The following is a 26488-nucleotide window of genomic DNA, read 5'->3' as shown; positions in this document are numbered from 1 at the left end:
CAAACACATTCTTTCTCTAACTTCCATTACAAACTCACATTCACTTTAGTGCTCTTAGAATGTCCTGAAAAACAGACAAAAAATTACATTGGGGATAGGAAGGATTAGAAGAGATGAGGAGAAGGAATTTTATGAGGATTACATTTGAGAGTCTGACATGCGTCTCAGAATTTGATGTTAGGTATTACAGATCTTTGGAAATGGTGACCATGAGTATTTGAAATTTTAAGTTCTATAGAATGTGACATTTTAAATACAGCATCTAGGTTTAGATGGAGAAATGCCATGCTATTGTCATTAGAAGTTATTTCTAATAGCTCCCCAAATGTCTGATATATGTCTTAGATGGTCTTTCATGTGTGAAACAGAGGTTACAACCTTTGTTCTTCAGTTTATGTATTAAAAAGCACACAGAATACTGGGTGATTAAACATGTAAGGCCAGATAATACATTCGCAAAGGTTCCTTTATTTTAGGTTTAAGCCTGGATAATTGTGGTCTTAATCTCAGGATAGCTAGAAAGAGAATTGTACATGAAAGTATTTACACAAAGTTCCCAAAGCCCTATGGATTATGCATTAGTTTAGATAATAAACTGGGGTAGATAGAGGGAAAGGAGAATCTGGATATTCGTGCCATTTCTGTGTTTCCCTGAACGTCTGCCAGACAATAACCCTTTAAGATTGTGCCCGTGGAGAGTTATATAGAGAAGAAACATCTGGTTTATTTCAGTGCCTAATACCATATCAAAACACTTGGTCTTTAATTTAGAGGAGATCAAACAAGAAGACTGTTGAACTTTGTTGATTATATCAGACTTCTTTGTGATAATTTATGTTTTGATTTCTACCTCAGAGCAAAGGAAAGGGAGAGAGTATGTGTATGTGTGTGTATTGTGTATGTGTATGTGTGTGTATGTTTTAATCTAGATAGTTAAATGGTCAGTAGTCTCTAACAAAAGAAAAGAAAATTCAGGGAAGTTGATGTTTAAAAGTAATTCATGAAATAAGTTTCTTTGTTCCTTAGACTCAATAACATTAGCATAATAAAGATTAACTGAAATGTGCACTGTAGTGTTTAAAAAATTGGGCTTGCAGTTCCAAGGTTGGGCTTGGGAGCACTCCATTGTTTCTTTTTTGTCTGAAGCCCTTTTCATTAGCTTCTGGCTTATTGGCACCCTGCTGATTGGAATAGACCATGACTGATAGGAGGAGGAGCCTCATTTGTTGCAGTAAAATGAGGCATATTACCGTTTAAGCCTGGCAGAAGGTATTGGGAGTTATTCATCATTGGTCACTTAACAGTATGAGGACCATGGACTGCATGTAGAATGAGTTCTTACTTTGTGCTTAGGCTCTAGATTCTAAATCACTCCCATCCCCATTTTTTAAGTAACTGATTTTTTTTCCTTCTCTTTTTTTTCTTTGAAACATCTATGTTAGGGGTTCTTTAAGGTCAGAAAGTACAAAAAGTAATGTATTCCTGATTTAGAATGCTCTTTGTCAAATAAAGCCTTATGTTTAGAATTTCTTAAAGTAGCACAACAGTTTCTATAGAATAAGTATAGTTTGTATGTCATTTGGTAATAGAATAAATTTGCAGAAGTGAAGTTTAATGACATGATCTGTGATCTAAAAGGCTGTATTATTCTGCTGTTTTAATGTTGTTGCTCCCTTCCCACATACATGTTCTTTTTATGAAAGTAAAAGGGACAAGAAAAAGTCCTGTAATTTGCCAGGCTATCTGTCAGTTCAGGAAAAGTATTAGTAACAATTCTGTCTGTCATCACTTTAATTTAGGGCAAAATAGAACCAGGGAATGTGATGAGTGAGTGGAGAAAATACCTTTTATTATACAAATGGAGAAGGTGCTTTTGATAAAAACACCAGAAATTACATGTTGATATGCTTTTGGTACTGCTTCTCCTGTTTTCACAGTGATTTTTAGGAGCCCACACCCACTTTATACATGACATCATTTTGCTTAGTCATTGCAAGGTAGTCATTGGAAAATGACTCTAAAGTATAAACTTCCTCTTTGAGATAAGGAAGTTGTCACCAGTCCTTCACGTGCTTAGGGATTATTTCGCTGTAATGGCAGAGTTATCAGGGAAAATAAGGGTTGATAGCCTGCTTATATCCTCAAAAGCCCATACCTGCCTAATGTTGTGGTATGGACAGCTTAGTACATCAACACTAATTCTCAGAAATATTGGAACCTTACCATATTGTTGTTCTCAAAGCTTATACCGTAAAATTGATTTGTAAATGAATTCATCTTTATAATAGTATCTTTTTCTCCCCTGGGTATTACTGTTACTGAACCCCACTTTATAAATGCTGAGATAAACTGCTATTTACTGAATTCTGCTTTTTTATCAAAAAATATTGTAGCGAATTTCACGTGCAATTTAATCGCTCAAGTTTTTTTTTTTTTTAATATTCAGCACCTACTTGTGCAAAACAGTGACAATGATGAATTCAGTGTTGAACAGTATAAGGTCCCTGCTTTCAAAGAGCTTACAGTCAAGGAGAGAAGATAGAAAAATGGTAACATAGAGCATAGTGTGAAGTAAAATACCAAAGAGAAGTAACAGGTTACACTAAGAATATAAGGGAAGTGAAAATGAGTGTCAGTGGGGAGGTTACATTTGAGTTGGGCTTTGATGTGTTACAGAATTCCATCAGGGAGAAGTTAAGAAACAAGCCTTTTGCAAGGACAAGCTGTGTTCAGAAAATGAAAAAAATATTTTGTTTGATATAATGCTTTATGTAGGTTATAAGGTAGAAAGATATTTTTGTAACCAGATAATGGAATACGTTAAATGTCATTCTGTTTTATTTAGTAGACAACAGGAAGTGCTATATGGCATTTGTTCAAAACTTGTTGAGGACAATAGCTCAGTCAATTATGTATGGGATGAAAGGAGCGGGGAGTAACTAAAAATATAAAGACTTAAATAGTCCAGCCATAAGTTCTAGTAAAAGTTTAAGGTAGTGTAATGGCAGTGAGAATGATGTATGCCCATCCCATAAACATTATAGAGAATTGTGAGCATTGGTGTCTATGGTGGGAAGAGTGGAGGAGCAGGAGAAAGGAGGGGAGAGTGAGAGTGGTTTTGGTGACCAGGAGAATACTGGTGCTAACTGAGATAGAGGAAACAGAACAGTAGAGATGGGAAGGGTGGGAAGCTTGGGGCAGTGATGCAAAGTTTGGGTTTGGACATACTGAGCTTGAGATGAAAGAAAGATATGCTCAGATGGAGAGGTCCAGCAACCAGTAGGAGGATAGAGGTGTCAACTTAGGAGTCATTCACATGGATGTCATAGTTGATACTTTATAAAGAATGGTATTACAAAGAGAGGAAACACAGGTAAATAGAAAAGAAAACTGAGACTGGAGCTCTTGGAAAACCTACATTAAGTGAACTGTATAAGAGAGTAAAAGAGAGAAGGAGCCTGGGTAAAAATTATACATCCAAGGATTTAAAAGGGATACCCAAATGCTAACTTCTTTCAAGGAAGATATCATTCATTCTTTAAGCAAGTATTTATTTACCAGCACTGTTGTAGAATCGGAAGCTACTGCAGATGCTGTGTAATTCACATTGGTCTGAATAAGACCAAGTCCTTGCTCTTCTGGAACATGCATTTCATTAGGGAAAAGGGTGAAAGAGACATATGATAAACAAGTAAACAAATTTAGGCAATTAGGGATTAATGTAAGCAGTATGAAGAAAACAAAGCGGGAGGTATGATACACAGGGAATGCTGTTTCTCCAGTGCTTTCATGCGATTAATTCATATGGTCAAGGAAATTGAAAGTCAGCAAGTTAGTCTAGTTTATGATAATCAAAGTTTTGCATGGAAATGGAACTTCTTTCACTCCTCAGCCACCCACCATCAGTGTTATCAACCCTTCCCTCCCTTACCAGTATTATAGTCAAGACATATTTCATATGTTAGCATCAGTTGTTCATAAAAGTTATAATTATTTGAATCATAAACATGAGAAATAGTGATTTACAAAAATAAAAGGGTATGTTGAGATATGTTTTTGTTGAAGTTCGGTGACGTTATCTAACTTACTTATGGTTGAAATAAATCACTGTATGTATGCAAGCCATTAGGAACCAAAATGTGACCTTTAGCTAATTTTCACAGGTGTGAAAAGTGACAACTTTTAAAAGGTAACAACTTTGACAACTTTAAGACCAACAACACTGATGTTATAGCATACTACTTCCCTATTACTAAGTCTTCCCATAAAGTTTTTTGAAGTCTTCTTGATAACTGTGCGTTTCTAAAATGACTCTCCAACCTGGGAATTCCCTGGCGGTCCAGTGGTTGGGACTCGGCACTTCCACTGCTGGGGGTCTGGGTTCAGTCCCTGGTCGGAGAAGTATAATCCCGCAAGCTGCCTGGCGTGGCAAAAAAAATTTTTAATAAAATGAAATGACTTTCCAACCTGAATATACAACTTTTAGATCTGGCTCTTTGGAAAGAGTTGGTGTGTAAAGGGATTTCCAGTTACCATTTAGTAACATCATACAAATTGGTATAGATATACTCATTTGTAGTCAATGCTTACAATTTAATTGGTGCTATCTTCTTTTTTAAAAAAAAAATGAAAGCTGTTAATGTTTGATGATTGTGACCTGTGGAATTTTGTTTTACGTGAGCCTGTCCTAGTATCTGACTTTTTCAACGTATTATACTGTCTGTAAAACCAGTGCTGAGACCCCATATATGCCATAATTTGGGCCTCTTTAAATTTATTAGAGCTCTAAACTTACTCAGAGCAAGATTATTTCTATTGGATGACACTTTGCACCCACAAGTAGTTTTCCTATTTAAAATATTTGACCACAGTTTCTCCAAATAAGTTGATTTGTCTGCCCTGAGTGCTGAGATGTGAAGATGATTTATGATGCCTGTTATAGGAATGGGATTGTCCTAGAGAGGAGTTCCTAGGAACCGTTGGTGCGTGGATTAAAGAGACTTTTTAAATGTTTAATGGTTAATTATGTAAACTTGAATGAATTTCTGTCACTATTTTTTTTAGCAATATGAAATAAATATAAAGTGTTGCAACAAAACCTTTAGCCAAAATACCAAAATTTATGCATCCAGATATGTTACCTCTTAGGAGGTAAAGTCCACAGATTATTTGGGGAACATTTTTTTAAGAACTTTCAGGGTTTTTTCACTTTCTCCAAGGGTGACAAAATATCCTTTGAAAACAAGTTTGATTTTTTTACAACACTCACACAACATTAGGAGCTAAATTTGGCAAAAATGTAGTTACTCAAACAACTTTCTAAAAGAAATAAGGGGTAACTATTTTTAAAAATCACTTTCTTTGACTTTTAAAACTATTTTTAGGACTTTTCTCTTCAAAAGGTAACAGTTTCCTAAGATTATTTTTAATGAATAAAATTTATTTAGATGGTATATTCTAGAAAGATTGTTTATCAGACTTGACTTTATAGTCACTTCTCTTTTATCACTTCTCTTTTTTGTTCTAGCAATTAGAAATTTAAATTACTTTCAACTAGGATAATAAAGAAATAGGTATGATCTATTTATTCCTCTCATATTAGAATATATATGATACTTTTTAATCCGAGTTTTAAAACTGGGGCTTCTATAGCCTTTATGCAATGGAATAGTTCTAAAATTGATTAAACAGTTTTTCACTCTGAGGCTTAAGGGTGGCAGCTTAGATTATAGAAATAACTCCATGCAAATAGATTTATATTTTTGCTTTTGTCACACTGATATGTGCATATCTTTTGTTTTCTGGTTAGATTTATTCTCCTGACCATACCAGCAGTAGTTTTCCATCAAATCCGTCAACACCAGTTGGATCACCCTCACCTCTCACAGGTAGGCTTTTGTTTTATCTAACTACTTGATAACATGCATAGGGCTACTTGGAAATATTTGAAGTTTATTTTTCAATAAAATATAGTAAAAACTCACACCAAAAAAATCATTTCTATCCTGAGAAAACATGTAAACAGAGCCTTCTCCTGAGTTCATTTTGGAGAATATTGAAGTATTTCCTGTTTGAATTATTTGTTCATATCTTCTCTGATTCTTAAAATAATTTGTGATAATTTCTAAGAACAATTATTATAACAGGATAAAAAATAAGGCTAAGCAATTGGGATGAAGGTAAAATATAGAGAAGGAGATGAATCAAAAATTTTGATAAGCTAACATAGAAAATAAAATAAGCTATTTAGAAGTATATATAACTTCTTCCTTATTCTCTGTATTTTCCACGTACCATGTATAAGACTCAAATGAAAAACTCTGCACTAGTTTGTCTTTATTTTTAAGTCCACTGAGTTATTATTTCATATATATATATAAATTCTTGGGGATAATGTAGGGTTTTTTTGCTAAAGAAAAGAACTCTTTGTGAATGTGTATGAATATTGTTAGTGGAGTTAAATAAGTGTTCAGATTTGCATTGCTTTTTTCCTGTTTTTCTTTACAGTAGTTTTAACAAGTTCCAGATACTATCCTACACTATAAATTTGTTGAGATACAACTATTATTATTGTAAATAGGAATTTTTTGATTTATTAGGAATAAATCAAATTACAAGAAGATGCTTGGATCTGATCTGTTAAGCTATAAAACTTGGAATGTGTTTCCTGAGCAGTGTTTGGAGAAAAACCATGCTAAAGAAGAAATGTATTAGTTCTAAGGAAAAGACATTAGACAACTGTGTAAAAATTGCCATTTTCCTCCAACAGTTGACCTCAGAAATGATTCTCTATTCCTGATCAAAGTCACTAGTTCAGTCCATGTGGCGTTGTTGTTGTTGCTGTGAAGCCTTTTTGCATTGTTCAGGGTTTCTGAAAATCAAGGCTCTGGTGTATCAGGGCCCTGGCTATCACCTGTGCTCTGTGATTTAGCCTTGTGACTCTGCTAAGAAGCATTCCAGTGTGGAAATGATGAACTGCTGGCAGCTGCTTTCAGCTATTAGTGGGTTCTGCCACTTTCTCAGACACCATGGCTTCAGCTGTCTAGTAAAAGCTGAACAGCTGTTCCCCACATAGACAGGACTATGAAAGACCCATTGACTTAAAGTTGTTGTTTAACAGAGGGATGAAATTACAGGAAGAATGATGTAACTTTAACCATACTCACCCTCTTGGCAGAGTTTTACTAAAATTATCAGTGTCATTTTTGCCACAGCCTGTTTCACTTACTCATCTCAGGTAGCTATATTGGCCCTTACTGTATGTTCCCACTGCCTCTTCTCCTCTGCCCAGCCCAGTAAGATAAAAGTGTCCTTGGTTTCCATTAACACTGGTTGGGAAGGCAGGCAGCAGAGGAGCTCAGCATCTATGCAGGGACATCAGTAAAATGAAGAATCAGAAACTTAGACATTTTTCAAAAAATAATGGTCCAAAGTAAAATCTCACATTTCCTCCTCCTTTTTTTTTTTTTGGAATTTATTTATTTTTTTAACATCTTTATTTGAGTATAATTGCTTTACAATGATGTGTTAGTTTTTGCTTTATAACGAAGTGAATCAGCTATACGTATACATATATCCCCATATCCCCTCCCTCTTGTGTCTCCCTCCCACCCTCCCTATCCCACCCCTCTAGGTGGTCACAAAGCACCGAGCTGATCTCCCTATGCAATGCGGCTGCTTCCCATTAGCTATCGGTTTTACATTTGGTAGTGTATATATGTCAATTCCACTCTCTCACTTTGTCCCAGCTTACCCTTCCCTTCTCCATTTTTATTTGATGTTTAGTGGATGATATCCTCTTTCCACCTTTAATTCAGCTGATTAATGAAGATCTGTGAAAGGTTAAATTGTGTAATGAAGGTATTAATAGGCTTCTTTTTTCAGTTCTGCAATCATACTCAAAGAAAAATATTTTCATATATTCCTGTTGAAATGGCATCAAAGACTGATTTTATACAGGTGCATCTCTGTGTCTCATCTCCTGTATCTAGTGTTTTCTTCTTATAACCACCCCCACATACACACACACCCCAGGCTGGCAGAGCAGACATGGAAAGGGAGGAGGAAAAAAGGAAAGCAATGGGTGATAAAGTATTCACAGTTGAAGGAAAAATGAAAAAGAGCAAACCAGAGCTCCTATATAATAATGTACAAATTATTTTGTACCTTGTGTGGCAGGAGCCTATCATCTAGAGTAAAAATTCCTACCCACTATGTGTGCTCTACACTTGCCCTCTTCCTTATGCCTGAGCATCAGTCAGACTCAGGACAGACCTTGTAAGAATAGTTGCACAGGTGCAAAGCAACATAGGCAGTTTCTAAGGCATTCATCGTTCTTGTTTAAATCCTGCTCATTTTCCTTGGGAACTTTTCAGACTAAGAACATAACATTCCTGCATAGAAAATGCTTACAAGAAAGAAGCTTCTGAGATGATGATATTGTTTTAGTTAGGATACTTTAGGCTGAAAGGAAGAGAAACTCTTGTCTGGACTGGATTAAATAATAAGGGGATTTTGGATATCTTGTATAAAGCCCATAGCAGGGCAAGTTCCTGGACCAGTCAGGGCTCCTGCTCTATTTCTTTGCAATTCTTTACCTCCTTCTAGAATATCAGTGAATAAAAGTTTAATAATTGCAGTACTCAATAGCAATCTTCAGAACATTCACAATAAAAATAAAGAGGGAGTAGGGGGAGATAGGGGAGAAAGGATTCCTCAGTTTAGGCTCATTTCATCAATGAGATATTTATTTTTATCATCTGTCAGTATGCCTGGTGTTAAAGCAGTTACCTGACTTCAGCAAATTTTCAGTTTAGTTGAGAAAATAGAGATAAACACATGAAAATAGAACTGTCAGAATTTACTCTAAACTACAGTTCCTTGGATGTACTTCATGAAGAGAGTATAAAGGAGAAAGAACTTTGAGTATAAAAGAAGAAAGTGTGACAAAGATCAAGATGTAAGAAAGTACCTGACCTGCTCATCCAGAGTCATCGAGATGACTGATTATGAACTCTTTTCACATATTGGAAGTGGAAAGGTTGGCTGGGGCCAGATTGTGGAAAGCAAAGCATTCAGTGCTACATTTAGGATTATTCAACCTTTTCCAAGTGTGGAGTATCTCATGAAAGTTTGAGTTTAGGGTGAGATTACAAAGGGAAACAGCTAACAAAATAAGAAAATGCATGGTAAATAGTCCTAAGAATTTCTCTCAGCCATGCAAAATGATGTTATCTATTCTCTAAATTTATTAACCAGTTTTATTAGGTGGCATATTACTGAATCCCACTCAGAGTGAGAACAGATCAGAAACACTGGGTGAATTTTAGATTTAGTGATGAAAGAAAGCCTTTCCAGATTTTCTAGCCAAATAATTTGATTCTCTTGTCAGCTAACTTGTTCTCTGGAAATAGTCAATAAATTTTGATATCAAGTACATTTATTATAATCCTTGAATAACAGCTAGCTTTTGGGGGTGGTCACTAAAAAGCTCAGGGCAATTACAAAAATTGTTAACTATATAAAGAGTTGAAAGCTTGCCCTTATCTAACAGAAGGAAGTAGTATAAGCCCAAAACCTCTGTGCATGTCTACCACCAGATAGCAGGTGACAGGGAAGGAAGGGGGGAAATAACCTATTCTCTGGGAAACCCCTTAGGTTTTTAGCGTTTGTACTTTTGTTTTTCCTTATTTGTGTAATAATGCTGCAGTTGGTGATCACAAGCTAGAGACAAAGATACCAGTATGATTCTAAATAAATCTGTATATTTTACTCATGTACTAGTTTTATAAAAAGACAAAGATGCAGATCTGTCTAGTGTCAGAGGTATTCTATAGCATTATGGTCTCTGTCTAGAATTTGAATTCCATTCACAACCCCAGAGTTCTTATCCATAGCTAATGAGCCATCAGTGGGCCAGAATTACAAAAGTCTATGTATCTTTTTTCTTCATTGATTACATGATAGATCTATCATCAGGAAGAAATAATAATAATATCTCATGGTCAAAAAGACCTTTAGGGGCTTCCCTGGTGGCACAGTGGTTGAGAGTCCGCCTGCCGACGCAGGGGACGCGGGTTCGTGCCCCGGTCCGGGAAGATCCCACATGCCGCGGAGCCGCTAGGCCCGTGAGCCATGGCCGCTGAGCCTGCACGTCCAGAGCCTGTGCTCCACAACGGGAGAGGGCACAACAGTGAGAGGCCCGCGTACCGAAAAAAAAAAAAAAAAAAAGACCTTTAGGTTCACAGAGTGAGTGCATTCATATCTTTTACCTCATTCGCTTCATAAAGGCAGAATAAAAACAAAAACAAAAAACTGTGAGTGGCTATTTTTTGTACAGTTACTAGGAATACAGTTATTCCTACAGTTACTAGGTTACTCAGCTAAAGTGAACTATAATAGTTCCAATTTACCATAAGTTTTTAGTTTCCTAAATATGGCGAATTAACCTGCAACAACAAGCTCTGGTGGAACATAGTTTAAAATTTCATTTAGCAATAAACAAGACACATTAAGTAAACCTTCTCCAACTTCAGATTTCTAATATATTGATAATTCAGTTTGTCACTGAAGATTTGTTAAGAACAAAACCATATATTTAATTGAACAGTCTTCATTATTTTCTATACATAACTTACTTTCAAATGCACAGTCATGAAATAGTAAAGATTTTCAATCATTTGTTTTGTCTTTTTCTTTTTAAAGCTATTTTGGTTGTTTTAAAGCTATTTAAAGCTATTTTATTTTTTTTAATATTTATTTTATTTATTTATTTTGGCTGTGCCAGGTCTTAGTTGTGGCACGTGGGATCTTTAGTTGAGGCATGTGGACTCTTAGTTTAGGCATGTGAACTCTTAGTTGCAGCATGCATGTGGGATATAGTTCCCTGACCAGTTGAACCCGGGCCCCCTGCATTGGGAGCGTGGAGTCTTACCCACTGGACCACTAGGGAAGTCCCTAAAGCTATTTTAAAACACTGCATTCTCCCCAATACATGAATGAATTAACCCTTTTATTTTTTCTTGTTTTTTTTTTCCTTTTTATTCTTTCTGTTCTGAACTTGTCTCCTTGCTTTTTCTGTCTCCTTTTTTTATTATATTGCCACTTTTCTAAAGTTGAAGAGTAAACAACATTTAACAAAATTTTCATGATGATATTTTCCAAATTAAATGATATGTTTTGGTGTAAATTATGTTGGGAAAATTTTTAGCAGATAATCCTAAATGTATTTGCAATCATTTGAAATTGGTGCGTTTGTGCATTACTGGAGGCACAAGTTAACATGACCCTTTAGAAAGCAGTTTTGGCCTTATGAATTAAGGATCATAAATATGTTCATACCTTTTAACTTAGAAATGCTATTTATCCTTAGACATATTCCCCAAAAGAAAAAACACAATATTACCATTCATAATATAGTGATATTCAGTTACTATTCATAATAGCCAAATGAAAGCAACCAAAACGTCTAGCAGTGAGGTAGCGGTGGTTAAGCAAATTATGATATAGAGAATCAGGTGAATATTAATGTAAGTCATTAATAGCATGATCATAAAGACTAAAAATATGGGGGAGGGACAGAATTTTAAATTATGCATATTTTAAGTACATTTTCTCAAGATATGTGTGCATTTGGACAGAGTGTGAAGAACATGCAAACATAAATGTAGTTATGTTTCAAAGTATAGTTTTTTTCTCAACTCCCTACACAGTTATATTAATAATGAAAAAAAATTTTAATATGTTGGGTTTATCAGTAGCCAGTAACATGCTGAAGACTGAACAAAAATTTTCACATAAATTTACGCACACTTACAATATATCTTTACCCTTTCCTTTAGAACATTATCAAGATCACTGAGTTAACCAAGGTGTGTGGGTGCTTTTGGGTTTTGTTTTAACAGGTACCAGTCAGTGGCCCAGACCTGGAGGGCAAGCGCCTTCATCCCCAAGCTATGAAAACTCACTCCACTCCCTGGTAAGAGCCTCTGAGAAACATACAAGGTCTCTTTTATCTAATAGTGTGGAGTTCTTTTTTTTTTCCCAGAAAATCTTGAGTAACAGTGAAAAAACAGTAGGATAGCATTACACACGAATTCTTTGCTAACAAATGGCCTGATTTAGTTGAACTATATAAGACACATTGGGTGTGCCTTTTACCATCTGTTCTTTGGAACATCGGGCTTCTGGTCTCAGGACAGCTGGTATTAAAATAGTGTTACGGGATTTTTGTTTCTTTGACAGATCTAGGGTTTAATTTTACTATAATTTTGTGTTTACATGTAAAGGAAATTTAAAGAAGAAAAAAAAAACACACAGACCAAGTAAGAGAAAATTAGTCCAGCATTGCAAAATGGTTGTATTTTACTCTTTCTCATATGATGATATTGTGTATAGTTTATTACATTTCTGTTAAAATTTTTAAATGTAGCATCAATTATTTTTGTCAGGAAGAGTATTGTTTCCCATGTTTTCTTTTTTAAAAAAGAATGTATTATGTAAATTGTACAAGCAAAACCATTGACAAACAAAGCAGTAGAATAAAGGAGCCTGTCTAGGTATTGAGAGTGAAGAATTTGTGGTAGGGTGTTAACTACTGTTGCCTTTCTATGCTTACCACAGAATTACGAAGCATTATAAAAACAAAATAAGGATGACTTAATGGAATGTTAAGTCATGCTATCATTCAGTAGTTCCAGGTTGCAAATAGAAAAGTTCTTTTTCTGTGACTAACAGAACATTTTAAATTAAAGGAAAGTTTTCTTCTCACATATAAGCAAATATAAGCAATGTGTGCTACTTAGATGCTAACCTTATAACTTTGCTGTTAAATCCCAGCCTTCTCATACCTTAATACAAGTAGATCTTGCAGGTCTCCGCGTTAACTTTACTAACATGTTATGCTGACATGCACATCAGCTATTTCCTCATCTCTTTTGGAGTTAATCTTAACCTGTGCTTTGCCTCCTGTTCTGTCTTGACTTTGCCAGAAAAATCGAGTTGAGCAGCAACTTCACGAGCATTTGCAAGATGCAATGTCCTTCTTAAAGGATGTCTGTGAGGTACTATTTCTTTTAGATGGTGCCTTTTTTGTGTTTCAATTAATTATACTTCCTATTATCCGTTTAAAATCATCAAGCCTGTACAGACTCCAGAGTCTTTTAAAATCAAACAATGACTATTTTCGTTTTTGTAACAATATGTAAAAATAGGCTTTTGTTGAGTGTGATTCTTTTTAAAAGAGCTCTACTGGCATGTGCTTTTATTTTCTTAAATTCTAATATGTTTGTGTATGGGGCATGTGTATATTCACAGACAGATAATATCATTTCATCAGTTTTGTGAAAGAGCACATTTGGATGTGGTCACCATTTCAGATAGGTATTATAAATATTCACTTAAAACAAAATTACAACTTAAATTTGATGGATTTGAAGACCCTCCCCCAATTGCCCTCATTTCAAAGATCAGTGTTAAAGTACAGGTTATCTTTTTTATCAATGATAATTGAGTATCAGACACAGTAGAGTAGCCTTCAGCTTTTGTAGAAGCTAAAAGAAATAACCTCATGCTAGACTGGTGAATAGATTTTATGAAGCAGTGATTTGCTTCTGAAGCTTTGTTAATTTAGCATAGTCTACAAATATCCTTTCTTTCATTGTTGATTCGTAGTACAGGTAGTTTCTTTTGAAGCTACTTGATATTGCATATTCACTTGCTGCCTTCCCTATATCCCAAAGTAGGAAACATAGCAGTTTAATGAATTTAATAGATAACATCAGTAACCTCCATGTCTTTTTTCAATCCCTACAGCAATCTCGAATGGAGGATCGTTTGGACAGACTGGATGATGCTATCCATGTGCTGCGGAACCATGCCGTGGGACCTTCCACCAGTTTGCCTGCTGGTCACAGTGATATACACAGTTTATTGGGACCATCCCATAATGCACCAATTGGAAGCCTCAATTCAAACTATGGTGGATCAAGCCTTGTTACAAGCAGTCGACCTGCTTCAATGGTAAAATAGTGCTCATCCTTTTGGAAATAACTTCTAATGCGTATTGTCCTACGTGTTTTTCATGAAATCTTTCAGGGAGAGAGGTTCCTTCTTTCTGTAAGGAAGGAAGGTAGAGTGGCTTTTAAGAATTTCTTTTACTGTCTTGGTCAGGGTCATTGGCTGAGCATTGGCCCTTAAAATCCTACTATGACCATGTGCAAAAAGCAGAAACTTTCTACAGAGATCATTTTCGCTTAAACTTGGATTTTTTTTCCAGGTATGTAATAATTAGCAGAACAGTTTTTGCCTTGAAACAGTTGTAGAAAGTCTTAATATCAAAAGCAATAAAGCAAGACTGAATTTCAAGGGTTCTGGTCTAGAAAAGCTATTTATTATAATTTGGAACCAGCCTTCAATAGTAGAACAAATGTAATATTATTTGTACAGGTCCAAATTTAAGCTTTATTCCCAAATGAAGGAAAAATGTGGGGTAGTTTTAAGAATGACTGTAATTTAAGTGACAAAGAAAGGAAACAATTTTAGATTAATCCCTGAAGAGAGTAAAATCGTTCAATCCCTTTTTTTTTTTAACGTGGTAGTTCTTTAAAGGAGGAAAAAAGTAAAATTCTGCAGCCATGCACATCAAAAATTCTGTGTCGAATGTCTTACATTGTTTTTTATACAAATTATGTTTTAAAGGAATGAAGCTCGTTTTGAATCTGCTATTTAACTGAAACCATGTGTTTGCATGTTTATGGCATGGTTTTTAAGATTCATTGCATGCCGTGAAATATTCTCCTATGAAACAGATTTCTAGCTGTAAGCCGTGTGATCAAGGCTAAAACTCACCTATCATCGCAATAATTAGGTGCCCCAAATGCTGAAGTCTTGTGTTCTGTAAAATAGGATTGGTTCCAGATTTTCACATTCACATTCATATATCAGACAGCCATTTATATTCATTCTGGAGTTGCTGAAGTAAACATCAAACAAGGCTGCCTGGTTTCCTAAGAACAGTGTTTTCAGCAACATAGGTGACGATGCCCACATGTCTTAAAAACATTTTTTTTTTTAATATCAGAAGATCTTGAAATTAAGACTCCTTTTAAATTAGCTTTTGTTGCTATTGATAAACTAATAAATGTGAAAGCATTTTTAAATTACTGAATTCCTAGAAATAAAAGGGAATATTGTCATCACTATTAGTGGTAGTAATAAAATAATTTTAACAGACTTATAAGATAGCATTTGTTGCAAGTATAAATTATTACTTTGCTGAAATACTGTTTATCCTTATTTAGAAGAATGACTTGAAAATCAGTATGTTTGAATCCTGAGCTTGTCTCAGCCTGCAGTATTTGCAATTCTTAGTCCTCACCTCTTAATCGTTTTTTTAATTCTTCATTGTTAATAGCCCACTGCTCCTTTTTCCAGTTTATCTGCTACAATATATGATATATCTCTGGCTCCTCCCACATAAATATAGAATTTATATGAAATGGAACTTCTATCTTTGGGAGGTTGTTTTTACCAACTTTGGATATAAGTTGGAAAAGAGATTTTTCAAAATCCAGTCCTCCAAAGCCATGTAAAAACATAGTGCATTTTAAAAGAACTTGTTGAGGGAAAAATTGTTTCTAATATTAGATACTGCCCTGAAGCTTTTAGTTAAGAAAGTAGCTTCCATTATATTCACTAGGAATATGCTGCCTACTTCAGAGCTGCCAGAGATATTCTTTAAAAAGGAAAAGGGCTTCCCTGGTGGCGCAGTGGTTGAGAGTCCGCCTGCCGATGCAGGGGACGCAGGTTCGTGCCCCGGTCCGGGAGGATCCCACATGCCGCGGAGCAGCTGGGCCCGTGAGCCATGGCCGCTGGGCCTGCACGTCCGGAGCCTGTGCTCCGTGGCGGGAGAGGCCACAGCAGTGAGAGGCCCGCATACCGCAAAAATAAAAGGAAAATAAAACTACCACTGGCATTTTTCACAGAACTAGAACAAAAAATTTCACAATTTGTATGGAAACACAAAAGACCCCGAATAGCCAAAGCAATCTTGAGAACAAAAGAAGGAACTGGAGGAATCAGGCTCCCTGACTTCAGACTATACTACAAAGCTACAGTCATCAAGACGGTATGGTACTGGCACAAAAACAGAAAGATAGATCAATGGAACAGGATAGAAAGCCCAGAGATAAACCCATGCACATATGGACACCTTATCTTTGATAAAGGTGGCAGTAAAGTACAATGGAGAAAGGACAGCCTCTTCAATAAGTGGTGCTGGGAAAACTGGACAGGTACATGTAAAAGTATGAGATTAGATCACTCCCTAACACCATACACAAAAATAAGCTCAAAATGGATTAAAGACCTAAATGTAAGGCCAGAAACTATCAAACTCTTAGAGGAAAACATAGGCAGAACACTCTATGACATAAATCAAAGCAAGATCCTTTCTGACCCACCTACTAGAGTAATGGAAATAAAAACAAAAATAAACAAATGGGACCTAATGAAACTTCAAAGCTTTTGCACAGCAAAGGAAACCATAAACAAGACCAAAAGACAACCCTCAGAATGGGAGAAAATATTTGCAAATGAAGCAACCGACAAAGGATTAATCTCCAAAATTTACAAGCAGCTCATGCAGCTCAATTACAAAAAAACAAACAACCCAGTCCAAAAATGGGCAGAAGACCTAAATAGACATTTCTCCAAAGAAGATATACAGACTGCCAACAAACACATGAAAGAATGCTCAACATCATTAATCATTAGAGAAATGCAAATCAAAACTACAATGAGATATCATCTCACACCAGTCAGAATGGCCATCATCAAAAAATCTAGAAACAATAAATGCTGGAGAGGGTGTGGAGAAAAGGGAACACTCTTGCACTGCTGGTGGGAATGTGAATTGGTTCAGCCACTATGGAGAACAGTATGGAGGTTCCTTAAAAAACTACAAATAGAACTACCATATGACCCAGCAATCCCACTACTGGGCATATACCCTGAGAAAACCAAAATTCAAAAAGAGTCATGTACCAAAATGTTCATTGCAGCTCTATTTACAATAGCCCGGAGATGGAAACAACCTAAGTGCCCGTCATTGGATGAATGGATAAAGAAGATGTGGCACATATATACAATGGAATATTACTCAGCCATAAAAAGAAACGAAATTGAGCTATTTGTAATGAGGTGGATAGACCTAGAGTCTGTCATACAGAGTGAAGTAAGTCAGAAAGAAAAAGACAAATACCGTATGCTAACACATATATATGGAATTTAAGAAAAAAATGTCATGAAGAACCTAGGGGTAAAGCAGGAATAAAGACGCAGACCTCTTAGAGAACGGACTTGAGGTTATGGGGAGGGGGAAGGGTGAGCTGTGACAGGGCGAGAGAGAGTCATGGGCATATACACAGTAACAAACGCAGTAAGGTAGATAGCTAGTGGGAAGCAGCCGCATGGCACAGGGATATTGGCTCGGTGCTTTGTGACAGCCTGGAGGGGTGGGATGGGGAGGGTGGGAGGGAGGGAGACGCAACAGGGAAGACATATGGGAACATATGTTTATGTATGACTGATTCACTTTGTTATAAAGCAGAAACTAACACACCGTTGTAAAGCAAATATACCCCAATAAAGATGTTAAAAAAAAAAAAAAAGGAAAATAATTCAAGGTAATCAAGAATAAGAGAGTTCTGAAACATGAGGTGAGTCTGGCTTAGTCTGAGAAGCAGCATCAGTGCTGCAGCAACTAAGCCCAGGCTATTGCTGAGTTTGTCTATCAAGGTCTTCCTTCAGTTTTTATAGCCTTCTTAGACGACACAGCTGAGAAAAGTCTGCCAGACCTCAACTATTATATCCACCCCTTCCCCAATCACTAATGGAGGTGGAGATGCAGATGTTTCTGCCAGGCTTACCCTCAAAAGTTATTAACTGACAAAATCTAAGAATGTCAGGTGAGTTAGTATTCAGCTCCCATCCTTCTGAAATGAACTTCTTAGCTGTGAGTACTCAGTTCTCAGTTTCAGCAGAAAGACCAAAGAATGGAATGAAATGAAGATCACAGTCAGCCAGTGACTGTCCCAGCTAAGTCTTAGGCATATTGTTGAGGAAAACTCTTATCCTGGTGGCTGTTATTCATGTCTGAGGGCTTGCATCAGTACTGCCAGGAGCCTTGCTTACATGCTTTGTACCTTCTTATGTGGAATCAACTCTTTTCATACTCTGGGAGGGTGTGTGATTTGGGGGACATCTTGTAACTATTGCCAGCCATCTTTAAGAGTTAATCTGCTTTTATTAGCTCACCCCCATGTTTTCTAACTGATCATGACTAAGAAATAACACAATTTTACATTCTGGAATCACTTTTCTTTTTTTGTCTTGTTTAACTTTCTGGTAGTTTATATACTTTTCCTCTGCATTAACATAAATTAGTATTTTTTAGGCCCCTAAAAATGGAGGTTACATGGCCATTATTACAAAGTAACCACAGAAATATCAGTTTATCAGCAATTCTATATTGCCATTTAGAATTTGTAAGGTCAGTTTCCTCTCAAAAATATTTAATTTTCATCATTTCATTTATTTTTCTGCAGAGAGTAAAACTGGTCTAGTAAACATAAATACCATTCCAGGAACTCCACAGAACATTCAAATTAAATTTTTGATGTAATGGATTTTTGTGGGCATTTACTAGAGGTCACCATCCTAATTCCAAGTTTTAAATATGATGTTACTTTCTCTCCTAGCATTTAAAGGAGAAGAGTCAGCATACTTTTTTTGTAAAAGGCCAGACAGTAAATATTTTCAGCTTTGCAGGCTATATGGTCTCTGGCACAACTACTTACCTCTGATTTGGTAACATGAAAGCAGCCATAGCTGTTATGAAAACAAATCGGTGTGGCTGTGTTTTAATAAAACTTTATTTATAAAAAAAGAGCCTCCTTTACTAGTAAAACAAAATAAATAAATAACAGGACCAGATTTGGCTCACAGGCATACTTTACCAATCCCTGATTTAGAACAAAATTAGCTTCCCAGTGCAGGAAATGAGAGTTAGCAAGTTTTGTTTTTTGGGGTTTTTTTTTGTTTTTGGGGGGTTTTTTCTTTTCTTTTTCTTGGAGCCTATAACTTTTTGCTTATTTTGTTTTAATGAGTAGTTTGGGAGTTCTGTTGAAGTAGTTGGAATATTTGAGGTGAGCCAGAATGCACTGGGAGTAGAAGAATAAGAGTTGATGGCAGGATAAAAGTAATACAGAGAGCTCTGCTCTCAGCCTTCAGTGCTATCAAGGTAACTTGTGGTGTGAAGTCTACATGGGCAGGTTAACCAAAATAGTCTCCTTGATCAAGGAAATAGCTTTGTTGCTGAAAACATTTCTCTACGTTATTTTCAGTTATAACAAGATTATGCTAGTAAGATCATCTACAGCTGATCTACTGATTTGTAGATCCATCTTCTTATAGATGAAATAATTACTATTTTTTCGTTATTCCAGAAAACAATTTTTATATTTCACACAAAGGTAATAAGACTACCACCTGCCAAAAATATTAATAGGAGTCAATATCAAAAGACTTATTTGACTGTTGTTTCTTTTAACTGAACAAACTTGACTAGCATCAAAGGTTAGGATTAAATGAGGTTTCAACCACAGAAAGCTTTTAACATATTTTAGCTATCTAATATACACAAAAATTAAATTTCCTGGGCTTCACTGCTGGCGCAGTGGTTGAGAGTCTGCCTGCCGATACAGGGGACACGGGTTTGTGCCCTGGTCCGGGAGGATCCCCCATGCTGTAGAGTGGCTAGGCCCGTGAGCCATGGCCACTGAGCCTGCGCGTCCAGAGCCTGTGCTCCACAACGGGAAAGGCCACAACAGTGAGAGGCCCGCGTACCGCAAAAAAAAAAATTAGATTTCCTGAAGATTATTATATCAGAAAAAGAGACTAGGAAGTGGGTAATTACTACTCCTTCTCATATAATTAGTGTAGCCAGCCTGCCCTAGTTTTAACATTTGCTCTTACTTTTGAATAGGGTTAACATTTTCATTTACTTAATTTCCTACTCCCTTTCAATATTTTGGATAGTTCTCCATATTTTCTTAATGCAAATTAAAACTTAAGGCTTTATCAGACACTATTATTAGGATGTGATTGATGTATCATTTAAATTTTAAAACACAAAATCAGGATTTTTAAAACTATTGAAATGTCAGCATTTGGACAGACTATAGTTTTGCTCCCATTTAATTTAATGTAAGAATAAACTCGGAATAAACTGCTGACAGCAAAAAAATAATGTTATTAAATGGAAAACTGAAAAGGAATGAGACTCATTAATTTCATTTAGGCATTACAAAGAGGTTTCAGCAATATAAAGTTATTGTACATCACATCAGTTTATGGCTGTAATATCTAAAATACCGAGGCCTGGTGAGATAGCTCTGTAATAGCACTTTTATCCTTAACACAAAGTGCTCAGTTATTGTTCAGACAGTGATTTCAACTTCAAACTAAGTTAGATTAGAAGCTTTTGTGTTAATGGAAGGCTGATGCAAATCTTTAAAAGTTTCTCATTTATGATACAGGATAAAATTACATCCAGGAGGTCTTTTGATTTCTTTGTTACAAGTCCTGAGGAAATTTAACTCAGGCATGTCTTTTGTGGGGGGGTGAGCGGGAGGGATTGCTTGGGTTTTTTGTTGTTTAAGCTATGGTTGGAGATGTGTGTCTTGTATGAGAGCAAATAATGTTCAGTTGTAGAACTTAAAGCGACCTTATATAATGATTTAAAATATAAATCATGTCTGTTTTCTAAATCCTAAAGCAGTTAGAGAAACTATATTTTTCCTAGTTCTAAAAGATTTAAGATTCATTTATTAAAGACTAACAGGCAAATAGAGTAATATTTTATTCAAAATTTTAGCACTTTTTGTCACTTTATCAGAGTAAATTTGGAATCATTTTAACCTTATATTTAGACAGTAATTTTGTTAGTATAGGTTTGTATACAGTAGAAATGGTATGTGTAGGTTTCCGCTAAACTGAAGGAGTTTATTTTTTAACTGTATTTTACTTTTTCTAACCAATTTTTTTCCCAAATGGGCAACTTAAATTTTTTAAAATTTTGTTAAAACCACATTATAGTGCTTTTAAAGGGTTTTGATACAATTTTTTTAACTCAAAATTGCTTAACTGTCAAGTTTTTTTAAGCCTGAAATCCATACAGATTATATATTTATGGAAATATTATTCAAAAGGAATCATAACAACTGGAATTCTTCCAAGTTTTAGCATAAAACCCTCTTTGGGTAAAACAAAATATTTACAGTACATAAAGATCCTTTATTCAGTCTGTAGATTAATAGTGATTAATTTAAATCATTAGTACTCAGTGAATAGTACAAATTGAACAAATTATTAGAATAGAATTCAAAATCAGCGAGGAGTTCATACTGAGTAGTTTTCAGTCTATCCCTTAATTCACAAGACCTCTTATTCATCAACTAATTAGATTTAACATTTTTCCATTGTGGGTGTTGAAGCCATTGGCCAAGTTAAATGAAAACAAGTCCCTTGTTGGGTGCTCCCACAAAAATAAGGCCATAGGTAGATTGTAAAGATTCAGAATGCAAGATGATGTCATTTAATGGAATGGGCCGTTTATTCTGAAACGGAGCTCTTCATAATTGAAATTTAGAGCATAGCAGGCCTAGGGGTTTTCCTTCCCCTGCTAGTCCCCCAATAGAAGCATTCTGTCAGCTGTATGCTAACGAGATGAACAATTAAACAAGGTCCTATCTGGCTGGCCTCACAGGCTCTGAGCTCAGACAAAGAACTGTTTATACACCTGTTACGTGTGTGGACAGAGCCATTTGAATGGGTAACTTCAGATTAAAGGAAGGACATGGGAGCCAGGGTGAGCAAGGGTTAAAGAAAACTATAAGAACTGTGAACATCAAATTCTCCAGAAAATATATGAGGGCCATTTGCAAGGGGAATCAAGTTACAAAGAAAAAGTTCCTGCTAACTTCATTAACATGAAAAACTCCAGACTTGAAACTTTTTGCTAGTCTGATGCCATTTTTAAAAGGCTTAATTTTGTTCAAGGTTGGTGTGAGAAAATACTTAGTTTGTAGTATTCTATAAAGACAAAGATATTCACTGACATTTTATATCGCAAAACAAATTGAGCAACCTTTCTGATTTTCCTTCAGGGAAAAGCAAAATCCTTAAGATCTATTGTTTAGATAATGATCCTTTGTCTGCCAAGCCTTTCATCAGAAAAGAGGTGATAGAACATTTTTATTAGTCGAGACTCAGAAAAATCAAAGAATTATTTATACTCATGAAATAAAAGAATAAGAATTTCACAGATGCATCATCACTTATCAATCAAATGAGTGAAATTCAGTTTGTTACTGTTCAACAGTATTATCTGACAGAGCTATAAAATGGGTTTCAGAGGTACAATATATAGTAAATAAACGTATGTTTAAAAGTTTAAGTTTTAGGGCTTCCCTGGTGGTGCAGTGGTTAAGAACCTGCCTGCCAATGCAGGGGACACAGGTTCGAGCCCTGGCCCAGGAGGATCCCACATGCCACGGAACAACTAAGCCTGTGTGCCACAACTACAGAGCCTGCGCTCTAGAGCCCGCAATCCACAACTACTGAGCCCACGTGCCACAGCTACTGAAGCCTACGTGCCTAGAGCCCGTGCTCCACAGCAAGAGAAGCCACGACAATAAGAAGCCTGCACACCGCAACAAAGAGTAGCTCCCGCTCACCCCAACTAGAGAAAGCCCGCACACAGCAACGAAGACCCAAAGCAGCCAATAAATAAATAAATAAATTTTATTTTTTTTAAAAAAAAAAAGTTTAAATTTTAAAAGGCTATTTATTTTTCATTTACTTGGTGTGATAGCTCAAAATACTAGATAAGAGCAAAATTGGCATATATTACCAAACATCGTGGGAAGTTTTAAGTCCACATTATAAACACAGACATAAAAATCTTAGCTTTGGGGCTTCCCTGGTGGCGCAGTGGTTGAGAATCTGCCTGTTAATGCAGGGGACACGGGTTCGAGCCCTGGTCTGGGAGGATCCCACATGCCGCGGAGCAACTAGGCCCATGAGCCACAACTACTGAGCCTGTGCGTCTGGATCCTGTGCTCCGCAAAAAGAGAGGCCGCAATAGTGAGAGGCCTGCGCACCGCGATGAAGAGTGGCCCCCGCTTGCCACAACTAGAGAAAGCCCTCGCACAGAAACGAAGACCCAACACAGCAAAAATAAATTAATAAACTCCTACCCCCAACATCATCTTACCAAAAAAAAAAAAAACTCTTAGCTTTTACTTTATCCTGCAGTGATTTCCTCAGCCAGTCAAAATTATTCTAGTAATATATTATCTTTAAAATAGGCCTAGACTCCTAAGGTCCCAAAGAATTTGTAACTATTTGTTGTATTTTACCCTATCTATTTTTATAAAATGCAATTTTTGAACTGACCTTCCTCTCAGATCATTAGATCATTGAGTAGTTCATAGCTAGCAAGAAAGCACCCTATGTGTTATGAATAAACATGACCAGGATTCCCTAGAGATAGGATATCATAAACTATTTTAAAAACAATTTCCTCTCTCGGGCTTCCCTGGTGGTGCAGTGGTTGAGAGTCCACCTGCCGATGCAGGGGACACGGGTTCGTGCCCCGGTCCGGGAAGATCCCACATGCCGCGGAGCGGCTGGGCACGTGAGCCATGGCCGCTGAGCCTGCACGTCCGGAGCCTGTGCTCCGCAACGGGAGAGGCCACAACAGTGAGAGGCCCACATACTGCAAAAAATAAAAATAAAAAAATAATAATAATTTCCTCTCTCGGGCTTCCCTGGTGGCGCAGTGGTTGAGAGTCCGCCTGCCGATGCAGAGGACATGAGTTCGTGTCCCGGTCTGGGAAGATCCCACATGCCACAGAGCGGCTGGGCCCGTGAGCCATGGCCGCTGAGCCTGCGCGTCCAGAGCCTGTGCTCCGCAACGGGAGAGGCCACAACAGTGAGAGGCCCGCGTACCGCAAAAAAAAATAATAATTTCCTCTCTCGAATGTAATTTTCATAGTCCACTTCTTCACTTGGTGTTAGATTCAGTTCTTCAGATTTTTCTCAAGATTTTTTACTGGGGGCGGGTTGCGGTTCAGGGCAGAAGTAAAGGTTAAGGGTCTAAGGGAAAATTTCCAAAATGGTAATGGAATAGAAGGCTGTCTTGATTTCTGTGGTCCCTTCCCAGCTTTAAGATTTTATGATTCTAATGCATGATGAAATTGTGTGGTTTAGAAAAAGGGTATGGTCAATGCTTGATCATCCAGGGGAGTAGTGACACAGCTAATTCTCAGCAATGACTAATCCTCAGATAATTTAAAAAGTAGCTATGGAATACATTGAATGGGTTTTTCAAAACTACATTAAAGATAAGAATAAAGGTAGAGGTCAGACATTTCTTAAAAAGTTGGGTGGAAGACCTGGTATGTTCTAATCAGATCCACTACCAATAGCCTGCATTGCCTGAAACTTTGCTTTGGTTTCTTTTGTTTGGCTCACAGGAAACCAAAGGATAAACTTGCATAGGGGTATTTATACCTCTTAGGGTAAAATCCATACAAAGTCATGAAAGATAAAAGCTATATTAATTACTCAAGAGGGATTCAAAGCATGGCATTTTACTGGGATTGAAGGATTTGTTGAAAAACAGTGGTTCTCATGTATAACTCCAGGCAATAAACCTATTTAATTAAAGGATTAATCTTCTAATTGCCACATCTGCTGTTGTTCTAATAAAAAAAAACTGGTTCATTTGTAACCAGTTTTTCTAAAAATACTGCAGTAGCTAAAAACACTTGGTAGTGTTTGCATGCCTTCTCAGTTCAAGTTAACTGTGACTTGTCTAAATCTGATTAAAACTGAGAATAAAAATGTATGGCATTTTTGTTGCCTGGCAATGTAGAACTTTTATTTTAAGTTATTTTAATTTTGTATTGCTTTTGCTGCTCTTAAAATTTTTGAGGAGAAGCAATTAGAGGAAGAAAAAACAAGACACTGTGTGTAAGAAAAGGATATGCTAAAGCATAGATAAATAATATTACTTGGAACAAAGCAGTATTTTGCTAAATGCAAATTCATGGATACTTTAACATTTTTAGGTAGTATATGGAATAGGTTTTTAGATTGATTGATACACAATAGAGGCTATAATATGTAGTGCTGTATGGATTATAGAGTGCTTTTTGTCTATTAGCTCATTTGCTTCTCACAGCAACCCTCTGTGGGATATAAAATTTGAAAGCTGGAATTTTTTTAAATATTTTTATTCAGAAACAGTACTACTGTCGAGTCTTTTACAATCCAAAAACCAGAAAAGTGGCATCCAAAAAATGTTGCTAAATTTAGATGCGTGATAGCTGTTTTCTCTATTAAACCCAGTGAAAGAATTTGAACAATTACTGCACCATGAACATTTTTATTTATTTTTTTTAACTTTAGGTCGGAACTCATCGAGAAGACTCTGTCAGTCTCAATGGCAATCATTCAGTCCTGTCTAGTACGGTCACTGCTTCAAGCACAGACTTGAACCATAAAACACAAGAAAATTATAGAGGTAACTATATAATTCATTTACAGCAGTAGTGCATACAGAGGTATCATTTTGGAGTACTGTCACCTTCTTCACAGTCAGATTGACATCTGTGAATCAAAAGTCATCTTAGGGGCTTCCCTGGTGGCGCAGTGGTTGGGGTCCGCCTGCCGATGCGGGGGACGCGGGTTCGTGCCCCAGTCTGGGAGGATCCCACGTGCCGCAGAGCGGCTGGGCCCGTGGGCCATGGCCCCTGAGCCTGCGCATCCGGAGCCTGTGCTCCGCGGCGGGAGAGGCCACAACAGTGAGAGGCCCACGTACAGAAAAAAAAAAAAAAAGTCATCTTAGGTGGTAGAATTCCAAATAGTAGTAGTACTACTGCGTGAATATACAGGGTCAATATTTAGGGTTCCAATTGGTCCATTTAGCTGGGCCAATTACAGATATTTATTGATGTATGGAACCCTGTGCAAACTGTTGTTCAGTGTTCACTGGTCATCTTCTTACCAGCTCCTGCATCTGTCCTCTTTCTTTTTTTTTTTTTTTTCTTTTTTGGCTGCACCGTGTGGCATGTGGGATCTTAGTTCCCTGACCAGGGATTGAACCCGCACCCCCTTCAGTAGAAGTGCAGAGTCTTAACCACTGGACTGCCAGGGAAGTCCCTGTCCTGTCTCTTTCTAAATCACTTCCCCTCGTGGCTGAGTCTTCATTGTCCCTAGAGGAATTGAGAAAGACATTTCTGAGTATGTTTAGAGCTCTGAGTGATAGTAGCTGTTGTTTAGAAGATTATAATTTAATTGGGGAGACAGACAATTCTTATAAAAAGCAAATTGTTGTCAATGTTATAACAGACCTTATAAA

The 26488-nt window shown here is 36.6% G+C and overlaps 1 protein-coding gene across 4 annotated transcripts in view; it reads left to right on the top strand.

Annotated features, from left to right (window-relative positions):
- The window catches only part of TCF12 (transcription factor 12), a 380372-nt gene that overhangs the window by 337061 nt on the left and 16823 nt on the right, over positions 1–26488 (top strand). For all 4 annotated transcript variants that reach the window (XM_060005912.1, XM_060005911.1, XM_060005915.1 and 1 more), the window contains 4 exons: positions 5810–5888; positions 11904–11977; positions 13813–14019; positions 25537–25651. In XM_060005912.1, the coding sequence (XP_059861895.1) occupies positions 5810–5888; positions 11904–11977; positions 13813–14019; positions 25537–25651 (475 nt within the window). The remainder of the gene's footprint in view (positions 1–5809; positions 5889–11903; positions 11978–13812; positions 14020–25536; positions 25652–26488) is intronic.

This window comes from Delphinus delphis, chromosome 2 (genome assembly GCF_949987515.2).
Source record: "Delphinus delphis chromosome 2, mDelDel1.2, whole genome shotgun sequence".
Taxonomy (NCBI): domain Eukaryota; kingdom Metazoa; phylum Chordata; class Mammalia; order Artiodactyla; family Delphinidae; genus Delphinus; species Delphinus delphis.
Note: the sequence above shows the minus strand (reverse complement) of the source record. Positions and strands in the feature narration are given on the sequence as shown.